The sequence below is a fragment of the Juglans regia genome, chromosome 10 (assembly GCF_001411555.2).
Source record: "Juglans regia cultivar Chandler chromosome 10, Walnut 2.0, whole genome shotgun sequence".
NCBI classification, from domain to species: Eukaryota; Viridiplantae; Streptophyta; class Magnoliopsida; order Fagales; family Juglandaceae; genus Juglans; species Juglans regia.
Genome location: NC_049910.1, coordinates 22,507,818 through 22,526,548, shown reverse-complemented (window position 1 = coordinate 22,526,548; position 18,731 = coordinate 22,507,818). Strand labels below are relative to the sequence as shown.

The window sequence follows — 18,731 nt, the reverse complement described above, 5'->3', positions numbered from 1 at the left end:
TTTTGTTGTTGTTGATGTTTTGGTTTTGGACTTTCAACCAAGGGTTCATGTGCACTCTAGTTCCCTAAGCCGAACCCACCTCTCCTTTTCTCCATTTTCGTGTTCTGGGAAGGATTCACCAAAGGTAAAAACCCTAGCTTCACCCATTTGGTTTTTGTTTGATTTTGGAAGCCAATTAAGTTGTTTTAGCTTATGTTTTGGTGTAGTTAAATTCCTATGTTGCAAATAAATATATATGCCATGTTTTTTGCCTAAACCGAATGGTATTATGGTTGTTTTGCTATGTATTTTCCTATATTTCGAAAATGCTATGTTGCTATTAAACTTGATTTAATCATAGGTGATGATTAAACGGATTTTGGTTTATATATGTTGGTACCATGTGTCTTGTGTTGAGGTTGGTTGGTAATCTGTTTTTAGGATGCTAGAGGTTCGGTTTAGAGGTTTTGCTTGGGTCTTGTAATTTTATATCTTGTTTTTGAAAGGTATTAAGTGAGTAAAACATAAACTTGAGTGTTTAAAGGTTTTAAAGTTGCTTAATGGGTAACCTTGCTATATTTTATGCTACTCTAATTTTAATGGGATATGTTATCTAAATTATTGAAATATTGCTTGTGTAATTATGCATGATATATTATGATATGTAAAACTATCCAAGTACCCCTAAGCCCATGTCATGCCACGCCTTGTCTTGATATAGAAATAGTCCATTTATGTTGTCTCTCGTTTGGTTAAATTCTACCTAACCCAAGAGTTCAAAATATTGATAAGCTAACATTTTATAATGAGGGACCACAAGTTGATTTAAAGGGCATGTTTCCTAACCTTGTTTAGCCTACTTGAGATGCCTAAATATATTTTAAAGCCCATTGTTGAGAATTTCTAGATTTTATCTCCTAATATCCATAATCCAAAGTGAGCTTGAACCAAAGAGACCTTGCTTGAACCTTATGAATTCTTAATTACTTTTTATGTAATCTTTTAAAATAGTATTTCTATGGACAGCTAGCATGTCTTAATACTTAATTTATTGCTCTTGTAAGTTGAGAAGAGGAGTAGTCATTAGAGTTAATGCTAAGCATAAAAGGGACGTGAAATTGTAGTATCGAGACTTTCTCTTTTAAAGGGAAAGCTAAAGAATATTATATGAGTATTAACACGCTTACACCATTTATTGGAATAGGGCCTATACTGACGTTGGAAGTATTGAGGAGCGTAGAGGTAAGTAGCTATGACCATACTTCTTACACCAAGTTCTCTTTATGAAAGAATGTATCTCTCTCTTATTGCAAATATTCTTCTAAAGAAAAGAGTAAATAAATATAGTATGTACAACCTCTTTCTTGATAGCCCCTGTTAAGTACCCTATCGATTATAATTGTGTGTATGTGTATAAGATCATGCATGCACGTAGGTTCTAAATCACGAGATTTTCATACATGCTCTCTCAAGAAACTTATTGATTATTCCTGTATGTAGTATAGCATGAAAATGTATATTTTTCATAAAAATGCACGTGCATTGGATTAAGAAAGATGATGAAAATGTTTTGAAAGGAAATGAACGTCTCATACCTTATATTTTAAGTGATGCTTTAAATAAGTTTTAAAAAGTCCTTATGAACTCATGTTTTAAATGATGCGGAGAAAGTGTTTTAAAATGTCCATATGAACTGATACTTTATGGATGCCATGAAAGATGATGTTTAAACTCATGCTTTTAAATGACGTTTTTCCACGAATGGACTGTTAAATGAAAATGATTGAAATGATTGAAATGAATGAAAGAAAGAAATGACTGAATGAATGAATATTTTAATATATGAAAATACGTGAAGGCCATGACTAAATGAAAGGGTATCAAAGGAATAGACAGATTACAATACCGAGTAAGTAGTACTGGTAGTGCACCCAGTGCTGCCCCTGACTGAAAGGGATTCCCAACCTATTGCTACGGGCAGAATCCAGGTCCAAAGGAAGACTGCTATTTATGCATGAAAATATTGTTATTCCTTAAAGTGTTTATGCATGAAAACATTGTCAAATTCTCAAAATGTTTATGTACGCATGTTTTCAAAAGAAAAAAAAATAGATGTCTAGTATGTTCACTGTATGGTGTACTACTTACTGAGTATTCGAATCACTTTGTGTTTATGTTTTAAATGTTCAAGTAATGACGAAGAGGCTGAAGAGCAATATATTACTGCAGAGGGAGAGACAAACGCTTAGTGTCTTCCCTGTTGGTTCAACCTTACATGGATGATGAGTTATGCTCATGGATGTTGTTTTTATAGTGGGATGGAGTCTCTTCCTAACTAAAACAGTTATGTTTTTATAAACGTATGATGGACTCTAAGAGTGTTTTATGGATGAATGTTTGAATATGATGTCTATCAGGTATTCTCCTTTATTTAATTAGAAATTTAGAATACACGTGTGTTATGCTCATGCTGATCACATATTACTAGAAAAATGAAAAGGAAAAAAAGTAAAGAATAGGTATGTGCGTAGCGATTCCATCATTTTCAGGGCGTGGTTGTTACACTTAACCTTTTTGAGTAATACATTTAAAATATTGGTCGTCAAAATTTCATTCAAACGAATCACACTAAAATTTTACATAGTTGAAAATACAATTAAAACTTCATTTATTCTCTTATATATTGGAAAGATAGTTCAAGTAAAACCAATGGTATTTTAGAAATTTTGCCAAGGCAACATGGGCCCTTAAAAGAATAATATCTTTTAACAAAGTATTAAAAAAAAAAAAGGTTTCTCAGAAGGCTACACAACTTAAAAAGGATTTAAGGGCATTTTAGTAATTATGAAAATAATGGTTAAAAAATCAAAGGCTAAAAGAAAAATCCAGTTTCAATGAGGCTATGTACATATGGCAAGGGAGGGAATGCGAGATACACACCAAGAGAGGAGTTGAGACGGAGCTGGGTGTGGTGTGGCGAAGATGCCGTCAAGCTAAGCGGCTGAGCACGAAAGGGAGAGAGAGTGATAGAGATGAGAGAAACATGTGAAAGAGATAGAGTAAGCTGAGAGAGCGCAAAACAAAGATGTTGCTTGTGGCTCACCGAGAGGGACACGGCGAACTTGGAGCTGCATGGAGTGCTCATTGAAGTTTTCTGTGTCGCTGGTAACGACGTGGAGGTGGTTGGACAAACATAGGCTGCTTCCATGATGGAGAGGTTGCACGGGGGTTGGTTTATAAAAAAGCAATGCACGGAACAACCATAAGATGCATCTCGGGTTGGGCTTAACTGTGGTGCCCAGTGGTTGGGGATGGTTTCGTGGAGGAGCTTGGGTGGTTTCTGGCACTTTGGGCTTTCGGTTGTGGTGGTAGCCGTGGTTCACAATGGAGGATGGATGCTAAGAGGAGTTTGGATGGCTAAGATCGTGAAAAGAGGGCAGCGACACTTATTCTAAGGTTGAAGATGCTTAAAACATGTATGAGATATATATATATAGGAAACAGATAAAACTTAGCGAAAACAGGAAGGAGAGACGTACATGAAAAGGGAAACGGACGTGAAACCTTGCAAGACAGAGTCTAGAATCGTTTTCACGGGCCTGGCTCTCAAGCCTAAAAAATATTTGGCCCATGTATTGGATCTTGTATAGGATTAATGCATGGGCTTTTTCATTAAATTTTGGGTCTCAACTCAACCTAAAAAATTACACTTGTCCCAAAAATCTTCCGGATAAAAATCCACTTGGTCTATTAAAAGATTTAAAATCTAATTATCAAATTTATTGGAAAAAAAACATATTCGGCTAAAGTTAAAAAAGAAATTCGGGCTCGTAGTCCATAAAAGAAAATACTCGTTAATCCGAAGTGAGCTTTTTTTTGCCTATAAACTCAAAAATTTTGTAAAGCGGGTTTGGTTTGGTCTGGGTGTTACAATTGCATAATTTTAGATGTATTTTAAGAACATTGTATCTTTAATTATCATGAGCAGGGCAGGTAACCTTGTGTTTCATATCCCGATACTTCAGATGTCTGTCCGATCCCAAGCGGAATCTGAGAGCGTCACAAGAACAATATCTTTTAATAAAGAAATTTTAATTTTTGGAAATATAGAATACTTTTGGCCCAAAAAAAAAAGATAATTTGGGATTTAAATTTGTTTATAGATATTTTAATAAATAATAAATAATACTTTTTATTAATTTAGAATACTATCTTTTAACAAAGAAATTTTAATTTTTGGAAATATAGAATAATTTTGGCCCCAAAAAAATATAATTTGGGATTTGAATTTGTTTATAGATTTTTTAATAAATAATAAATAATACTTTTTATTAATATATTCATAACTATTATCTAATAATTATTAAATAATTTTTAATTATTGGTGGGACCAACCCTTTTATTAGATTTCAAAAAATAAAAATTATCTCATTTGATCTCACTATCTAAGTATATATTTTTTTACAAATTATTTCAATTTATCTTAACTAAAAATTCTGATTACTATTCAAAATATATCATTTTACCTTATTTGAGCTGCATAATTAAACGAGGTCTGAGACCGTCTTAAAACCAAACGGATCTACAAGAAAATAAAAAAGAGTAATGCTAAGTATAAGTTCTAAATAGATAAATTTTATAGAAGTTCTTTGTAAAAAAATAGATTCTACTAATAAAAAATAATTATTTTTATATTTTTTTAATATATGATCTATTTTTTTGCAAAAATTTACATAAATTTTGTCTATTAAAATTTGTGCTGATCATTTCTGGAATATCATTTATCGTTAAAATAACTCTTTTTTATTTTCTTTTATTTTCTGTTTTTCATTTTTACCCCTGCATTCCACCGAGTCCCAAGTCCCCCTCCGCCTCTTTCCCAACTCCCCAGACCCGTGCTCACGCCAGCTTCGCCGCCAGTTCCCGTCGACGGCGTCGACACCGACGTCGCTGCCAGCCACTTCCGCACTGCCAGGTATTTTACTGACACAAACCCATCTCTTCTTGTCTTTTATCTCTTCCTCGCCTCTCTTTCTCCCGATTCCACCACTCATAATTCCCAGACACATCTGATCTATTCTCTGAGCTCATCACCAGTTACTAAAAGGTAAGTCTTTTTCTTTCCCATATTTTTTGTTTTGTTTGTTTTTTTTTTATTTTTTATGAAAAAGAAAGTGATTTTTGGAGGGTGGGTGAATTTGCTGCGGATCCAGAGATTCGGGAATTGCTTGAAATTCCTAGGTTCATTGTCGGAAAACTGGCTTCGAGAATTGTGGCTCCAGAATCAGTAATATTGAATCAGAAACATATGGTTGCAGAGACAGAGTAGGAAAATTGTCGACTTTTCCAAACCTTCGATATTTTATTGATTGGGGACCCAAGAAAGCAAAAAAAGACCTCCGCTAGGCAAAACCCAATTCAACTCTTTTATCCTATATGTATTACTTGCCCACAGCTTTCTGAATAGCCAAACAGCGGATCAAAGAATCAAGAAAGTAACAACCCAAGCCGCAAATATTACTCGCCTGTCGGAGAGTCCGACTTTTTGGCCCTCTCTGTGTGTGTGTAAAGCGTTGGGCCCCTTCATCGGAATCACTCACTGTCTCCGGTCATGACCCCGGCTTTCTTTTTCTCCAGCAACTTTGCAAATTGCAATGGACACTTCTAGGCTTCTTAAAAGCGAGTAGCGCAATTTGGGAGCGATGTCTCGTCAAATGACATCGTCCGCCTTCCACAAATCCAAGACTCTCGGTGAAAAATACGTGAGTGAGGAAATAAATGCATATATCTTAATTGGGCTTCTATATGTTGTTTTTCGATCTCTTTGGTTGTCATTTTCTTGGTTATTAACGTTAATTCTGTTAATAGTGCATGATCGGTTGCTGATAAATTTTAGTCGTAGAAAGAAACAAGTTTTAAGACTAATACTGTGTAACTCAGAAATGTGGAATTTCGTGTTTTTTTATTTTTTTGTACTCGAGAAAATATAAACCTAGTGAAAATCCGGTTTGAATTTAGAGAGACATCAGACATTCGCTCCTTGTAGTCTTATTAATAATTTATATCTTTATTAGCTCATAAATGGTGGGTTAGGGCTTCGTTTTTGCGAGTGATTTAAATTGCATTTTTGTTACTTTGAGTTCTGATAATGCTTCGTTATCTTTCAATTTTTTTTTTTTTTTCCTGTGGGAGAAAGAAAAATAAGTTTGAAACTTGGGATATATGGGTCACAGTTGCTTTGGTCACCCTGCATAGACTAAGCTAATCATTGTGGTGGGTTAGTTGAATAAGCCAATTACTATCTTTTCATTCTCACATTTTATTATTATTTTTATTCAAAAGAATTCAGTTATGCCTCAGGAGAAGACTTTGTGGTGGGAGATATAATTTGGGTTCATATGATGGATGTTTCTTTCTTTGTCCCTGTTCAAATTAGGATAAGAATATTTGTCAACAGTTGATTGAAGGTTGAAATTTCATTTCATATTATGATTTTAAATATTAAGATTGGAGTTTTGCTTTCCATGTGAAAATTTAATGTAGATACTTGGAGATGAGATTGGGAAAGGAGCTTATGGTCGAGTTTACAAGGGTCTGGATTTGGATAATGGAGACTTTGTTGCAATTAAACAATTTTCTTTGGAGAATATTGCTCAGGAGGATCTCAATATTATCATGGTTTGAACAAATCTCTTTTTATATTATTGTACATCCTTTCCTTTTTTTTTTTTTTTCTGTATTTTGTTGCCGTTATGGTGCTTGCTGAAGAAATAAATTGGAATGCAGCCTTATCTGATTGCTCTCTAAAATTTGTAGGCCTAAGTTTCCGCTAAAACAATTCTTGTATATTTTTGAGATTTCCCATGTTCTGTTTCTCCCCCTTAAATGAATTTTTCTGTTTTAATGTTTTGAGGATTTTTTTCTTTCGATATGGGGTGAAGGGGGGAAAACACTCGGAATCTTTTTCTACAATTAAAAAGATACACACTGAACCTTTTACTGTGTCTTGTCATGGTTGAACAAAACTTGAAGATTTAAAAAACTTCCCAATTAATCCTTTTGCAGCCAGCCTAATCACTAAAACATGAGGGTAGCTTGTCGAGGTATCACTTTGGTTTTCTTTGTTTTCCTATATGCGAGTTCCAATTCTTTTGTTTGGAATTTCTTCCTTCTATCAAACCATTTATAGAATTATATCCTACATGATTAGATCCTTCATCAGAAACAATTTATCAAAAAGCTTATGTGGGATGGCTTTAGGTCAAAATGGTTTGGGAGCTTAAGCTTATATGAATAATTATAATCAAATTCGATATGCTTATAGGTATTATCATAAGAGCACCAACCCCCCTTATACTCCCATACTTAGTATCAATCACCACCTCCCTTAGTGCTTCCCTCTTATAATTATATCTCCACAGCCATTTCCCTAAAAAGAGCCTTGTTGAAGACCTTCAAATTGCGAACCCTCAATCTGCCACTAAACCTATTTTTGTTGGATCATTACAAATGGTATAAGAGAAATCTTGGCTAGAAATGTGGGATTTTGAGCTTTGTCATCTGTAACAAAATGACTTGACAAGAAGGTTAGAGATTTGGGAGGGAGATTGTAATATCCTAGATTGAGAACTTGATGAGGTGAATGGGATCCACATTTCTCGGGAGGGAGTAGTTACTGCCCTTAATAATGATTTCAAAGGGCCCCAAGTGTAACATTGATTAGTACTTTTGGAGTATAAGCCTAGCTATGGCTTGAACTTTTATAGGGCCATTACATCGTTCTATCAAGACTTATGGATAATGAGTTTTGGTTTGGGTGCCAAGTTTTTTAATCTATTTGTTATGGGATGACATTCACAGCAATTGTGCTGGTTGTTGCCATCTTGTTGGTTATGGGACTTGTGGTTCTCACATATTATTATTGTTATTATGATTTTAAAAATTAATGCAAGTTGGATATGCTTAACCACAAAGGTTTTCTTTGGTCTATTATGGTAGATGGACTCTAAGGAAGTGGTATTCCCTTCTTTTTTTTATTATAAGTTTTAATGGCTTTCCTTTCTGTATGTTTATTTTTTTTTTCTTTTCCTGAAAATGCTCCTTCTCATATTATTCATGGTTTTTCCAGCAGCATATTGTAGCACTTTGATTATTGTGTATGTCACAATCTATTTAATTACCTTAATAATCCAGATATTGCAAGTCTGCAGAAAACATAATCCAGATATAGCATTATCAATTTAATGGATTTTTTGGATACTTATAAATTATTGTAATAATTTTATGAACCTTTATTGGGTGCAAGATGGAAAATGTAATTTATAAATAAGCTCTTACTACGTCCATGAGGATATATATATATTTTTTTCCCTTTTTACCATGATTATCAAAGCTCCAATTAGGATCTACATGAGGAATTTCCATTTTCATGCCTGTTATGGGCTTTTAAGGTGGTGCGATTATTTCCTTCATCATATATACGCATGCATGGTAACCATGGAGTTATCTCATCTCCCTGTACATATATCACTTCTTGTGCCTTTTGGATTGCTTATTTGAGTATTATAAGAATAAATTTTTTGTGTTATTGGTACTCTGCTATACCATCTTCTCATAATATATTGTTCCATATCTCCACTATGTTAATTTGGCTCACTGGGTGCCTTTTTATTTTTATTATCCTTTCATTGGTGGGACGCTTAAACATGTTAGCAAGAGATTGATTTACTGAAGGTACATTCTCTCTTTCTTTTGTTTTTTTCTCAGTTGTAATATATTATTTTATGGTTTTAATTCTATATTCCTTTTAATAGTTTAAAGTTCAAATCACTCTTAGGTATAATACACTAATGCATGCTGTCCTTTGTTGTGCTTGAAGGCTTTGGGTTAAATGAGAACCCCATGAGATTCTTAATTGATACATTACATTCTATCATTCAATTGCCAAAGACCTTGCATAAAAAGGCGCTTCTTCCACGTGTAACATTGCTGTTGTGGGTGTGTCATTTGTTCAAGACCATTGGGTGCATATCTAACCTACCTGTAAAAGGAGAAGCCTGATTCTTATCATAAGGGGTGGTCCTGAGTCTTAGGGTATGTTTGGCTGTAAGATAAGATCATGAATAGTAGAGAAATATTTGTGAATGGTTGTAAAATCTTTTTAAGATGAGGTTTTGATAGGCTTGATAAATAGTAAAAAAATATTTCATGTTTAATATAATAAATAATATAAATAACAAATTTATGAAAGGAAAAAAAAAAAGTAATCACAGCAAATGGTGGCTGCATTGGCTCTGCCACCCCAGGTGGCCCAGATGGGCTGTCCTTCGTGGCCAGAGTGTCTGGCCACCATGGGGCTGTTCAGATGGGGCTGCCTGAGGTGGCCAGAAAACCCTGACCACCATGATGGGGGGGATCTTGCCGCCAATGGTGGCCGGAGGAGCACCACGGGTTGGTGGCCACCAGCCCATGGGGTTGAGATTTTTTCGTTTTTAATTTTTTTTTTTGTAATTATGATTTGAAAAATGACTTTTGAGTTGTTGGTGTTTTTAAAAATTTGAGTAAGATGAATTTATGTTTGTAGGTTTGGGAATGGGATGGGGTGAGATGAGAAAATATCTCCGATGTTTGATGTACCAAACATGCCCTTAATTTTACTTTATTTCTTTGTCACGCATGTCATGTGTGGTGCTCTGCATGTTTGCTGATATGCTGTTTGTGGACAGCCTTTCAAGCTTCAGCATATGATTAATGCTAATACCGATAAATATTTTGAGTTCCCTTAATTGAAAGTTTATGACCAATACCTTTTAAAAGAAATGACATTCAATGTGTTATTAATGCTGTATGGAATATGATTCTTCTTTTGCAGAACTTGAATCACAAAAACATTGTGAAATATCTTGGGTCTTTAAAGACAAAGACTCACCTTCATATAATCCTTGAGTAAGCAAAAGTTTTGTATTTGTTGGAAGAATTTGAGTCAGCCTCCGTTCAGAAAGCTTCATGGTTTCTGTTTTTTGGTGGTTCTCATAGGTATGTGGAGAATGGCTCACTTGCGAACATTATCAAGCCAAATAAGTTTGGACCTTTTCCAGAATCGCTGGTTGCCGTTTACATTGCTCAGGTTTGCTAATATTTGATTTCTGGTCGTTTGGGTTATAAGGTTTCCTGAGGTTTTTTTGCTAATTCAATGTAACACAGGTTTTGGAAGGCTTGGTTTATCTACATGAACAGGGTGTGATACATCGGGATATTAAGGGTGCCAACATATTGACAACTAAGGAGGTAAATCCTGCTGTTGTTGATATTACACATTTATTTTATTTTTTAAATATTTATTTTAAACATAATTAAGAATGTTGTTGCCTCTTCTTAACGATCCAGTGCATGCTTTTATAATTTGACAAAGTGAGGCAGAATTTTTTTTTTTTTTTTTTAGTAATTCATTTTCTGCCCGACGTTTAAACTATTTTTGTCTTGAAAAGTTCTAGTGCAGAAAAGGGGATGATTTAGTCTATCTCAGGAGTTGGGATCAAAGCTTAGTTCTGTTCAACCTGAAAAGATCTCCTAAGGGTGCAGAAAAATTATTTTTGTATAATTTATAAAACACATTTATTTGTCTATTCATTATTTTTTTTTTGATAAGTAAAGTCTATTCATTATTAAAATGCATCTTGCCTTATGTACTCTAGACAAATTATCGGGTGGGTTTTTCCTATTGTTGTCTAGCTTGGACTGCCTTATATTTTGGAGACAGTGCTAATGAACTATGTCTGAAACTCCACTTCCTCTCCTCACAACAGGGTGGAGGTAATATTTTTTCCCTGAGACTCAAGGGACCTGCGTAACTTACCTTTAGAAAAAACAATACTGATAAAGAAAAAGCTTACCTTTGGAAAAAAATCTTTTGGGATGGTCTAGAAGAGTGATTTGTACATTAGACTTTAGAACAATCTGAAGAGTTGGTGGACCACCACAAATTGGAGGTCAATGTAGAGAAAGGGATGTCAGATTGGGTATTGCAAAAAGTGAAAAGTCTTCAACACTTTGTGGGGGGTTTTGGTGATGGTTTTGAGGAGGAACTTATGCCATTATTTACCGCTGTTGAAGCTGATCGTTATTGGCATAATAGGGGAATTAGTTCCAATAAAGTTGGAAACGGCAATAGTGAGTTAAGGAGCTTATCATGTCTGCTATTTATGACCCCAAGGGAGAAGTTCTAGTAGGGATTGAGTTAAGCAGGGGGATGCTATTAGTTCTATGCGAAGCCTAAGTTACTTTCGTGGAACGTTCGGGGGCTGAATGAGATGAGATGACCAAGAATAATGAGTTTTTAAAGAATGGAAGGGTGATACAAATTTTCTTTTGGAAGCCAAATTGGAGCACTGATTCTCATGATAGGGTGATAAGTTTGTGGGGCTGTCATATGGTAGATTGGTGCTTTCTAGATTCAAGGGGAGCTTCTAAGGGGATTTTTCTTATGTGGATAGAAGGGTGGTGAAGAAGATTGATATTTGCGTGGAGTATACTTTTGCATGTACCTTCGGAAATGTTGGTGATCATTTTGAGTGGCTTTTTGTGTGGGTCAATAATCTTAACTTAGATGGTGCTAGAAGTTTTTTATGGGATGAACTGATTGGATTAATGAGCTGGTGGATTTTGCCTTGTTATATTGGTGGAGATTTAAATGTAACTCGTCGGGAAAGATTGAGTACAGCTAGTGTTTGTCCACCAATGATAGCTTTTTCAGAGCAAAAATCTTATTGGTTCTTCTGTGTCATGCTACCAAATGCGAAATTTGTGGAGATTATTCTGCTCTGGGCTTGTTAATGAAGTGATCAATGATGGTAGAATTAAGCGAATCGAGTTTTGGCAGATGTGATGGATAATAAAAATTTTGCTTGATTATATGAAAACATGAACATTATTTCATGACTATAAGAAAGAAATTAACAAATTATTTTGATAAGTAAAAGATTATATTAATAAGAATAGTCATAGCCCAAGTACATGGGGTATGCAAGAGTTTACACCTAGTTGAGAGGAAGAGATAGAAACAAGAAAATCAATACAATCTACAACACTTGCCCATAGGAACAAAGTTTTAACAAAGAACAATCTAATCTCCTCCAATGTTTGCTCCTTATCTTCAAAAGGCCGATCATATGGTTCCTAAGATAGGCACCAAAGAATACATATAGGAACTATTTTCCACATAGTTGTGATATGTGGAACTCCGTCCAAATTCTTCCAATGGCCCAAGAGCTCAATCACTGTAGCAGGCATAGCTAAAAGACATCTTCCCATAGTGATCCAGCGACCTCACAGTGCAGTAGACGATCCACAGTCTCACCATTGTTTTGATTGGAAGAGAATCCCATAGAGAAACCGTCTGGACTAGGTGTTTTGTCTTTGACCATCTTACCACTTCAATAACAAATTCTCATGATCAGTCAGCTTAATTTATTGTTTTTAATCATCGAATTGATCTCATAACACTTCAAATTTGCTGTGGTGCTTCATTCTCATGCCCTGCATGTGTTTGCATGGCTATAGTTATTTTTGCAGTGTCATCCTGACCTAAAAGCTTCATCTGCTTTTACAACTTTGTTTTCTCGTCTCTGGGTTTATCGTTCTGTATCAGTTGGTTAGCATTGTCTGTGAAGTTCTGTAATTTTGGTTAATTACATGTTTGATTTAATCTATGCTTTCAGGGTCTTGTGAAACTTGCTGATTTTGGTGTTGCAACGAAACTGACAGAGGCTGATGTAAATACACATTCAGTTGTTGGAACACCTTATTGGATGGCCCCCGAGGTACTTTTATAGTATTTTTATAGTAATTTGATTAGCCTTTGTTCTCTATGATGCATTTCAAGTCCTGCCTGGACCAACTGATCAATACAAATTGTTAACTAGTAAACAATGCGTGTGTTTGACCCAGATTACTTGATTATTAGCTAACTATATAATTGGGACTGGGGCTTGGTGGAGTTGAGTTGAGTTGAGTTGAGTTTTTGTTCTTTATGATGTCTGTTTTAGTTGATTGTAGTATACATTATTTGATATTAGAAAGCACTGATGTTGGGATTGTTTTCTTTTTCTTTCCTTTTTGTTTTTGTGCTGGTTCTTTCATAGATAAGCGTGGTTGAATAACAATTGTTAAGTGAATACATTAGTTAGAGAGGCTGGGCCAGTTAATAGTTCCTTATGAGCTGATAGATGTATATCATATTCATGTTACTTGTATAAAGCAAATATTGTACTAGTATATTTATATAAATGCAGCCATCCCAAGTAGTTGGCATTGAGGGTGCTTGCATTGTAGTTCCTTGTCTTATTTAAGATATGTTTGGTATTTGGTGTTGTGGTCCTTTTGTCCTAAAGTGAAGATTCTGCAAAACCCTCTTTTGAGGCTTCTCTGCATATCCAGAAGTAAAGAAATTCAAGGATCAGCCATATAGTTGTGTTCATGGTTATGCTTGTGGTGAGATATTTTCTGTCTGCTTTCCTTTTGGATGAACTAAAAAAATTTGATTTCAATATTAATAAAAGCACCCACAGTTACACTTTAACAAGATGATTTTTATTAGTGATCAAACATGGACTATTAAAGTACAAGGGACTCAGAGTATACATCAGAATGCTTTTAATTGAAAGAATGGAGATAAAGTCCTGAAAACTAAACCTAGGGAAACATAAATGGACAACCATTCATGACATAAGTAAGAGAAATTAAGAGAAAAAAGGAATAGAAGAAATATGCTAAGGGAAGGTGAAGCTAATTAGAAAGAGAAAAGAGACTAGAAAATGCTGAAAACTAAAGCTAGAAAAACATAAATGGACAACCATCCTTGATGGTAGTGAGAGAAGTTAAGAGAGAAAGAAAATGCTCAGTTATTTATACTAAAGAAGGAGAATGTAGCTATAATGAGAAAATTGATATAGACTTTTAAACAAACATGGAAAAGATCTCCCAGCCTATGATTTGTGAGCCCAATCCGTCACCAATCATGCTCAATATCTGGATGTAGATATCTCATATGCCCAGCTTCTTCTGAATTGTATGGAAGGGACTGGTTGATACACCCTTTGGCAAGATGTTTGCAAGTCCATCTCCAATCTTCACATAGTAGTTCAAATTAGGCCTTCACTTAGGGCTCATTTGGGGAGTGAGATGAGATGAGATGATAATTTTGTGAATAGTAGTAAAATAGTTTGTGAATAGTAGTGAGATAGTTTGAGTTGAGTATTTTTTGGGTTTTGGGAAAGGAGAGAGAAAAAAAGTTGAATAAAAATATTATAAAGTTAAAATATTGTTAGAATATAGTTTTATAATATTATTTTTGTTTGGGGATTTGAAAAAGTTGAATTGTTTTTATTTTTTGTTTGAGAGTTTGAGAAAGTTGTAATGATTAGTTTGAAAATTTTGTATTTGAATTATGTTTGGAAAGGAGATGATATAAGATGAGATGAGATGAGATGAAATGATAATTTTGGGATGAGATCTATTTTCAAACAAGACCTTAGTTTCTCCTTAACAAATTGTCTATTAAATTCAATATGCTTTATTTTGTCATGTTTAACCTAGTTATGAGCAAATTTAATGGCAGCCTTATCGTCATAGAATAATATGATGGAATCCTTATTGTCATACTCCAGCTCCTTCGATAATTTCTTCTATATCCCAATTGGCAATTGCTCTAAACTCGGACTTTGCACTGGATCTAGCTGCTATTGATTGTTTCTTACTAAAGGCAAGTACCCAAATTACCTCCCACAAATAGACAATATCTCTAGGTGGAAAGTTGGTATGTAATTGAACCTGGCCAATCAACATTAGTATGAGCTTCTATCTTTAAGTGATCATGTTGAGCAGATAATAAACCATTACCTGGTGAGGATTTCAAATAGCATAGAATTCTATGAATAACTTCTATGTGTCTCATTTGACGAGTGCACAAAATTAGGTACCACACTCATTCCATGTGCAATGTCTGGTCAAGTGTGTGATTAGATAAATCTTTTAACTAATCGCTAATATCTCCCTTTCTCCATCAGCGGATTGTTATTGCCTTCTCCCAACTTGATGTTCTGCACTGATGAAGTATCAACATTTCATCCCAACATACTTAAGTGCTCGAGAAGATCAATTTATATAATTTCTTACGACATAATAGATTATTTATATTATATCTAATAATTTTATTTACAAACTTTGGTAAATAACTTATCTTTGTGTAGTGTATATATTGCATATATCAACCATTATATTCACAAGGATTCGACCCTATGGTGTTAGGAACATGATTTGCTATTATCTTTTAAGTATTTAAGGTATTCTCATTATAAAGTTAAAAATAATACTACTTATAAATAAAGCTAAGATTTAATTATATTACTTCAAAACTTTAAAACACAAGTTGCAATTCACTTTGTCATTTTGATTTGACCACTATGATGGACAAAAGTAGGTAACACGGATTAGTTATGATGAGTTGAGTAAAATATCTGTTGAGTAAAAAGAAAGTTGAGTAATTTTAAGTGTTTGTGGGGGATTATGGGGTTTCTGAAACATTTAGTGATAGAATCCAAGGCGTTTGCCTTGTTGAAGGAAGGGAAGTCTCTGTTCATTACTGAGAGGAGTAGGAGGGTGATAAAGGAGTTGAGTTTAGGAATCCCCACGGTGCAATTGTTTGCAAACACATTGGAGGATTGCCTAAAGGGTGAAAAGAAGGAATTTTACAGAACAACAAGGGAGGGTTCTAGAAGCTTCATTGCGCAAAGGTGTTAAATGCTTGACGCTGTTACATGGCCTTGGTGGAGTACGGTGGTGGTGGCCGATGAAGCTTCATCTTCATACTTGAAGAGTTGGGAGGTAAGGGCTTAGGAGAATGGCAGAGGAGCCGTAACGCGGGGGGTGGAGGGCAGGTTGAACCCGCCCCCGCCCCTCGCTCCGCACCCCTCCCTCCTCTCCGCACCCCTAGCAAGTCTCACATGACCTCCTATATAATGGTTGGCCTAGGAGGCCAAGACAATCCAAAATACAACTCTAATAGGTTTATATTTTTTTTAAATGTATAAATTTCAATTTATAACTTAAATTATATTATAATTTGGGTCTAAAAAAAATTTTAGACAAAAAAAAAAATTTTAGACATTGGGTTGAGCTGGGGGCGGGGTGCAGTTTCAACCCCGCCTCCCGGACCTTCATGATTTGCTTGTAACTCTCACTAGTTCTTTGATGTAATTAGGCATGTTCATTGTATGCTACTAGTGTACATGGGCAGTGCCTCTTATATCAATAAAATCTTTGACGTATCACCAAAAAAAAAAAAAAAAAAAAAGAAGAAAGAAAGTTAAGTATAAGACTGTAAAAATAATATATACAAAGTTATTCGAGTTTATATGAGCTTATATGAGTCGAGCCAACTTTATGTAAGTATTATTGTATAATAACTGATTATAGTTTTGTTTTATGAAGACTTGTTTAATTAATGAGTTGAGCTGAAGTTGAGTTTGGCCTAATCAATTCCCAACGACTTGCTGATTGTTTATTTAAAGCCCTAGATATGATATATTTCATTCAAAACATACTTGTTTTGTACAGTTTGTTTAACCATGCATTGGACCAATATATATTTGGTTCTTATGATTAGGGTTGATTTTCCAATGAGCCTTGGTTGTGAATTTCAAATAGCAGGGGACCCTTGCATTTCAAGGTGTACATGTGATGATAAAGAATTTTTCTTTCAGCTTATGTGCAGAATGTGCATTTTTAAGAACGGAAAAAATCCTAATAGTGTGCATAAAAAGTGGAAATTGCCTTATTTTTATACAGCTATGTAAGTGTAAAAGAGAGGCCTTATCTTGATCAGACATTTGAATCTTTCAGGTGATTGAAATGTCAGGGGTTTGTGCTGCTTCTGACATTTGGAGCGTTGGCTGCACCGTGATTGAACTGCTTACATGTGTACCTCCTTATTATGATTTGCAGCCAATGCCAGCGCTCTTTCGTATTGTTCAGGTGTGCCCATCTGTCTTTCTTCACAGTTATTATATTTCTTTTGCATTCATCATTGGTTATTCACAGTTATTTTATTTTTAATATTTGCTGGGAGTAGGCATGGTTGTCATCATGCTCTACTTATTTCTATCACTCAATGTGCTCAAAGTTGCTTTGTTTTCTGGTGGCACTTTTCCGTCTTGGTCATCTTGTATCCATATAGCTTTCCCTCAAAATTTGCATGATTGTTGTTTTGCAATTTCTCCTATAGTTTGTCTTGTGTTCGTGAAATGTGCTGTAATTTTGTTTTTGCTCGCACTTTGATTAGCAACATTGACATTTGTTTTTCTTTTCTTTCTTTTAGGACGATCACCCTCCTATTCCTGATAGTCTATCTCCCGACATAACTGATTTTCTGCGTCAATGCTTTAAGAAGGTGAGGTGAAAGTTTACTTATTTAGTAATAAAATGTTTTATGTATAAGGTTATTACACGAATGCCATTGTCTAATTGCTGTTTAATCTCTTACTCTGTCCAACTGTTCCGAAGTTTTTATTTGTTGTTTCTCTCCTATATTGTTTTAGATTACAATAGCTAATCTAAGAAGTTCTTGTGAAGATGTATGTGGGGTCAAAAGAAATTCCTTGTGGGCTTGTTAAATTCCCTTTTACAAAAAAGCAACTAAGTACTATTGTATTTTCCCCTTTATTCATGAACTGTGTTGATAGTTCGTTCCGCTTTTTCAAGAGGTTTAGGGAAGTCTAGAAGTAGTGTCCCAGGACTTCCCTAGCTGTTCAGTCCTCTCACAATCATACTTTTTAAGCCCTTCCATCCATGTGTATTTGGATAGGGTGTAGGTGATACAATTATCATGTGAGATTTACTCAGGAAGTACAAATTTCTCGTTTAAAGTTTTTTAGTACTAATTATTTTTTATGAGGTTTTCCTATGGTCCATGATTGTGCACTACTTTAATCCGGAAAGGAGAGCTCTTCAAATGGGACCAATGATTTTCACATGATATTGATATTGCAGTTTTCAGTGCGCTTTACTAAAGATGGAAATACCTTGGGTGAGTGAAGAATGATTTTCAAGATTTTCTTAGGGGAGTAATTTTAGGTACAAGCCTTAAATAGACAAGCCCCATACAAGCCCTTTGTAAAAAAGTGGGTCCCACTAATAAAGTAGGATTTTTTACACTTTTTTAAGTAGGGTCCACTTTTTTACAAGGGCTTGTATGTGGCTTGTCTATTTGGGGCTTGGACAAATCATTTATCTTCTTAGGGTAGCATGAACAAATGGTGTCAGAGCCAATCTACCAACACCAAATCATGCTACTTTGGACTCTTTTATAATTTTTTCAATTTCAAATAATATTATGGTCATTATAGACTAGAGCATTTGGATTTTAAAATGCCAGAAAGGAGTATGTTTTAGACTAGAGCATTATAGGTATGATATCTTGAGCTTTGGTCTGATGTAGTGAGGTTTCAGGCTGGTTAGACTCAGAAGAGAGCTCCATTCATAGTTCTAGAGAAAGTAAGAAAAAAGAAAAAGCAAAAGAGAAAAGAACAAGTTTAGCCACTCAACCCAGGTTTCATCAGCGAGAACACAACTCTACACTTTGTCATAAACAAGCCGTGCGGCACTTTATAATATTGAGATTGGAATCCAATTATGAACTACAGGATATATATTTTATATCAAGTAGAGCAAGGTCTAAACAAATGAAGGCCACACAAAGA

The 18,731-nt window shown here is 34.8% G+C and overlaps 1 protein-coding gene across 4 annotated transcripts in view; it reads left to right on the top strand.

Moving 5' to 3' along the window:
- The first annotated feature begins 4,814 nt into the window (after nucleotides 1-4,814).
- Nucleotides 4,815-18,731, top strand: part of LOC108999066 (MAP3K epsilon protein kinase 1-like) — a 41,333-nt gene continuing 27,416 nt past the window's right edge. The window contains exons 1-11 of one of the 4 annotated variants that reach the window (XM_035694443.1): nucleotides 4,815-4,954; nucleotides 5,077-5,086; nucleotides 5,193-5,741; nucleotides 6,523-6,657; nucleotides 8,692-8,712; nucleotides 9,851-9,924; nucleotides 10,015-10,105; nucleotides 10,183-10,266; nucleotides 12,696-12,797; nucleotides 16,876-17,007; nucleotides 17,351-17,422. In XM_035694443.1, coding sequence (XP_035550336.1) covers nucleotides 5,682-5,741; nucleotides 6,523-6,657; nucleotides 8,692-8,712; nucleotides 9,851-9,924; nucleotides 10,015-10,105; nucleotides 10,183-10,266; nucleotides 12,696-12,797; nucleotides 16,876-17,007; nucleotides 17,351-17,422 — 771 coding nt within the window. In that variant the 5' untranslated portion in view covers nucleotides 4,815-4,954; nucleotides 5,077-5,086; nucleotides 5,193-5,681. Of the gene's footprint in view, nucleotides 5,087-5,192; nucleotides 5,742-6,522; nucleotides 6,658-8,691; nucleotides 8,713-9,850; nucleotides 9,925-10,014; nucleotides 10,106-10,182; nucleotides 10,267-12,695; nucleotides 12,798-16,875; nucleotides 17,008-17,350; nucleotides 17,423-18,731 lie in introns of all 4 variants that reach the window. The other 3 variants (XM_018975864.2, XM_018975862.2, XM_018975861.2) reach the window with 3 other exon arrangements.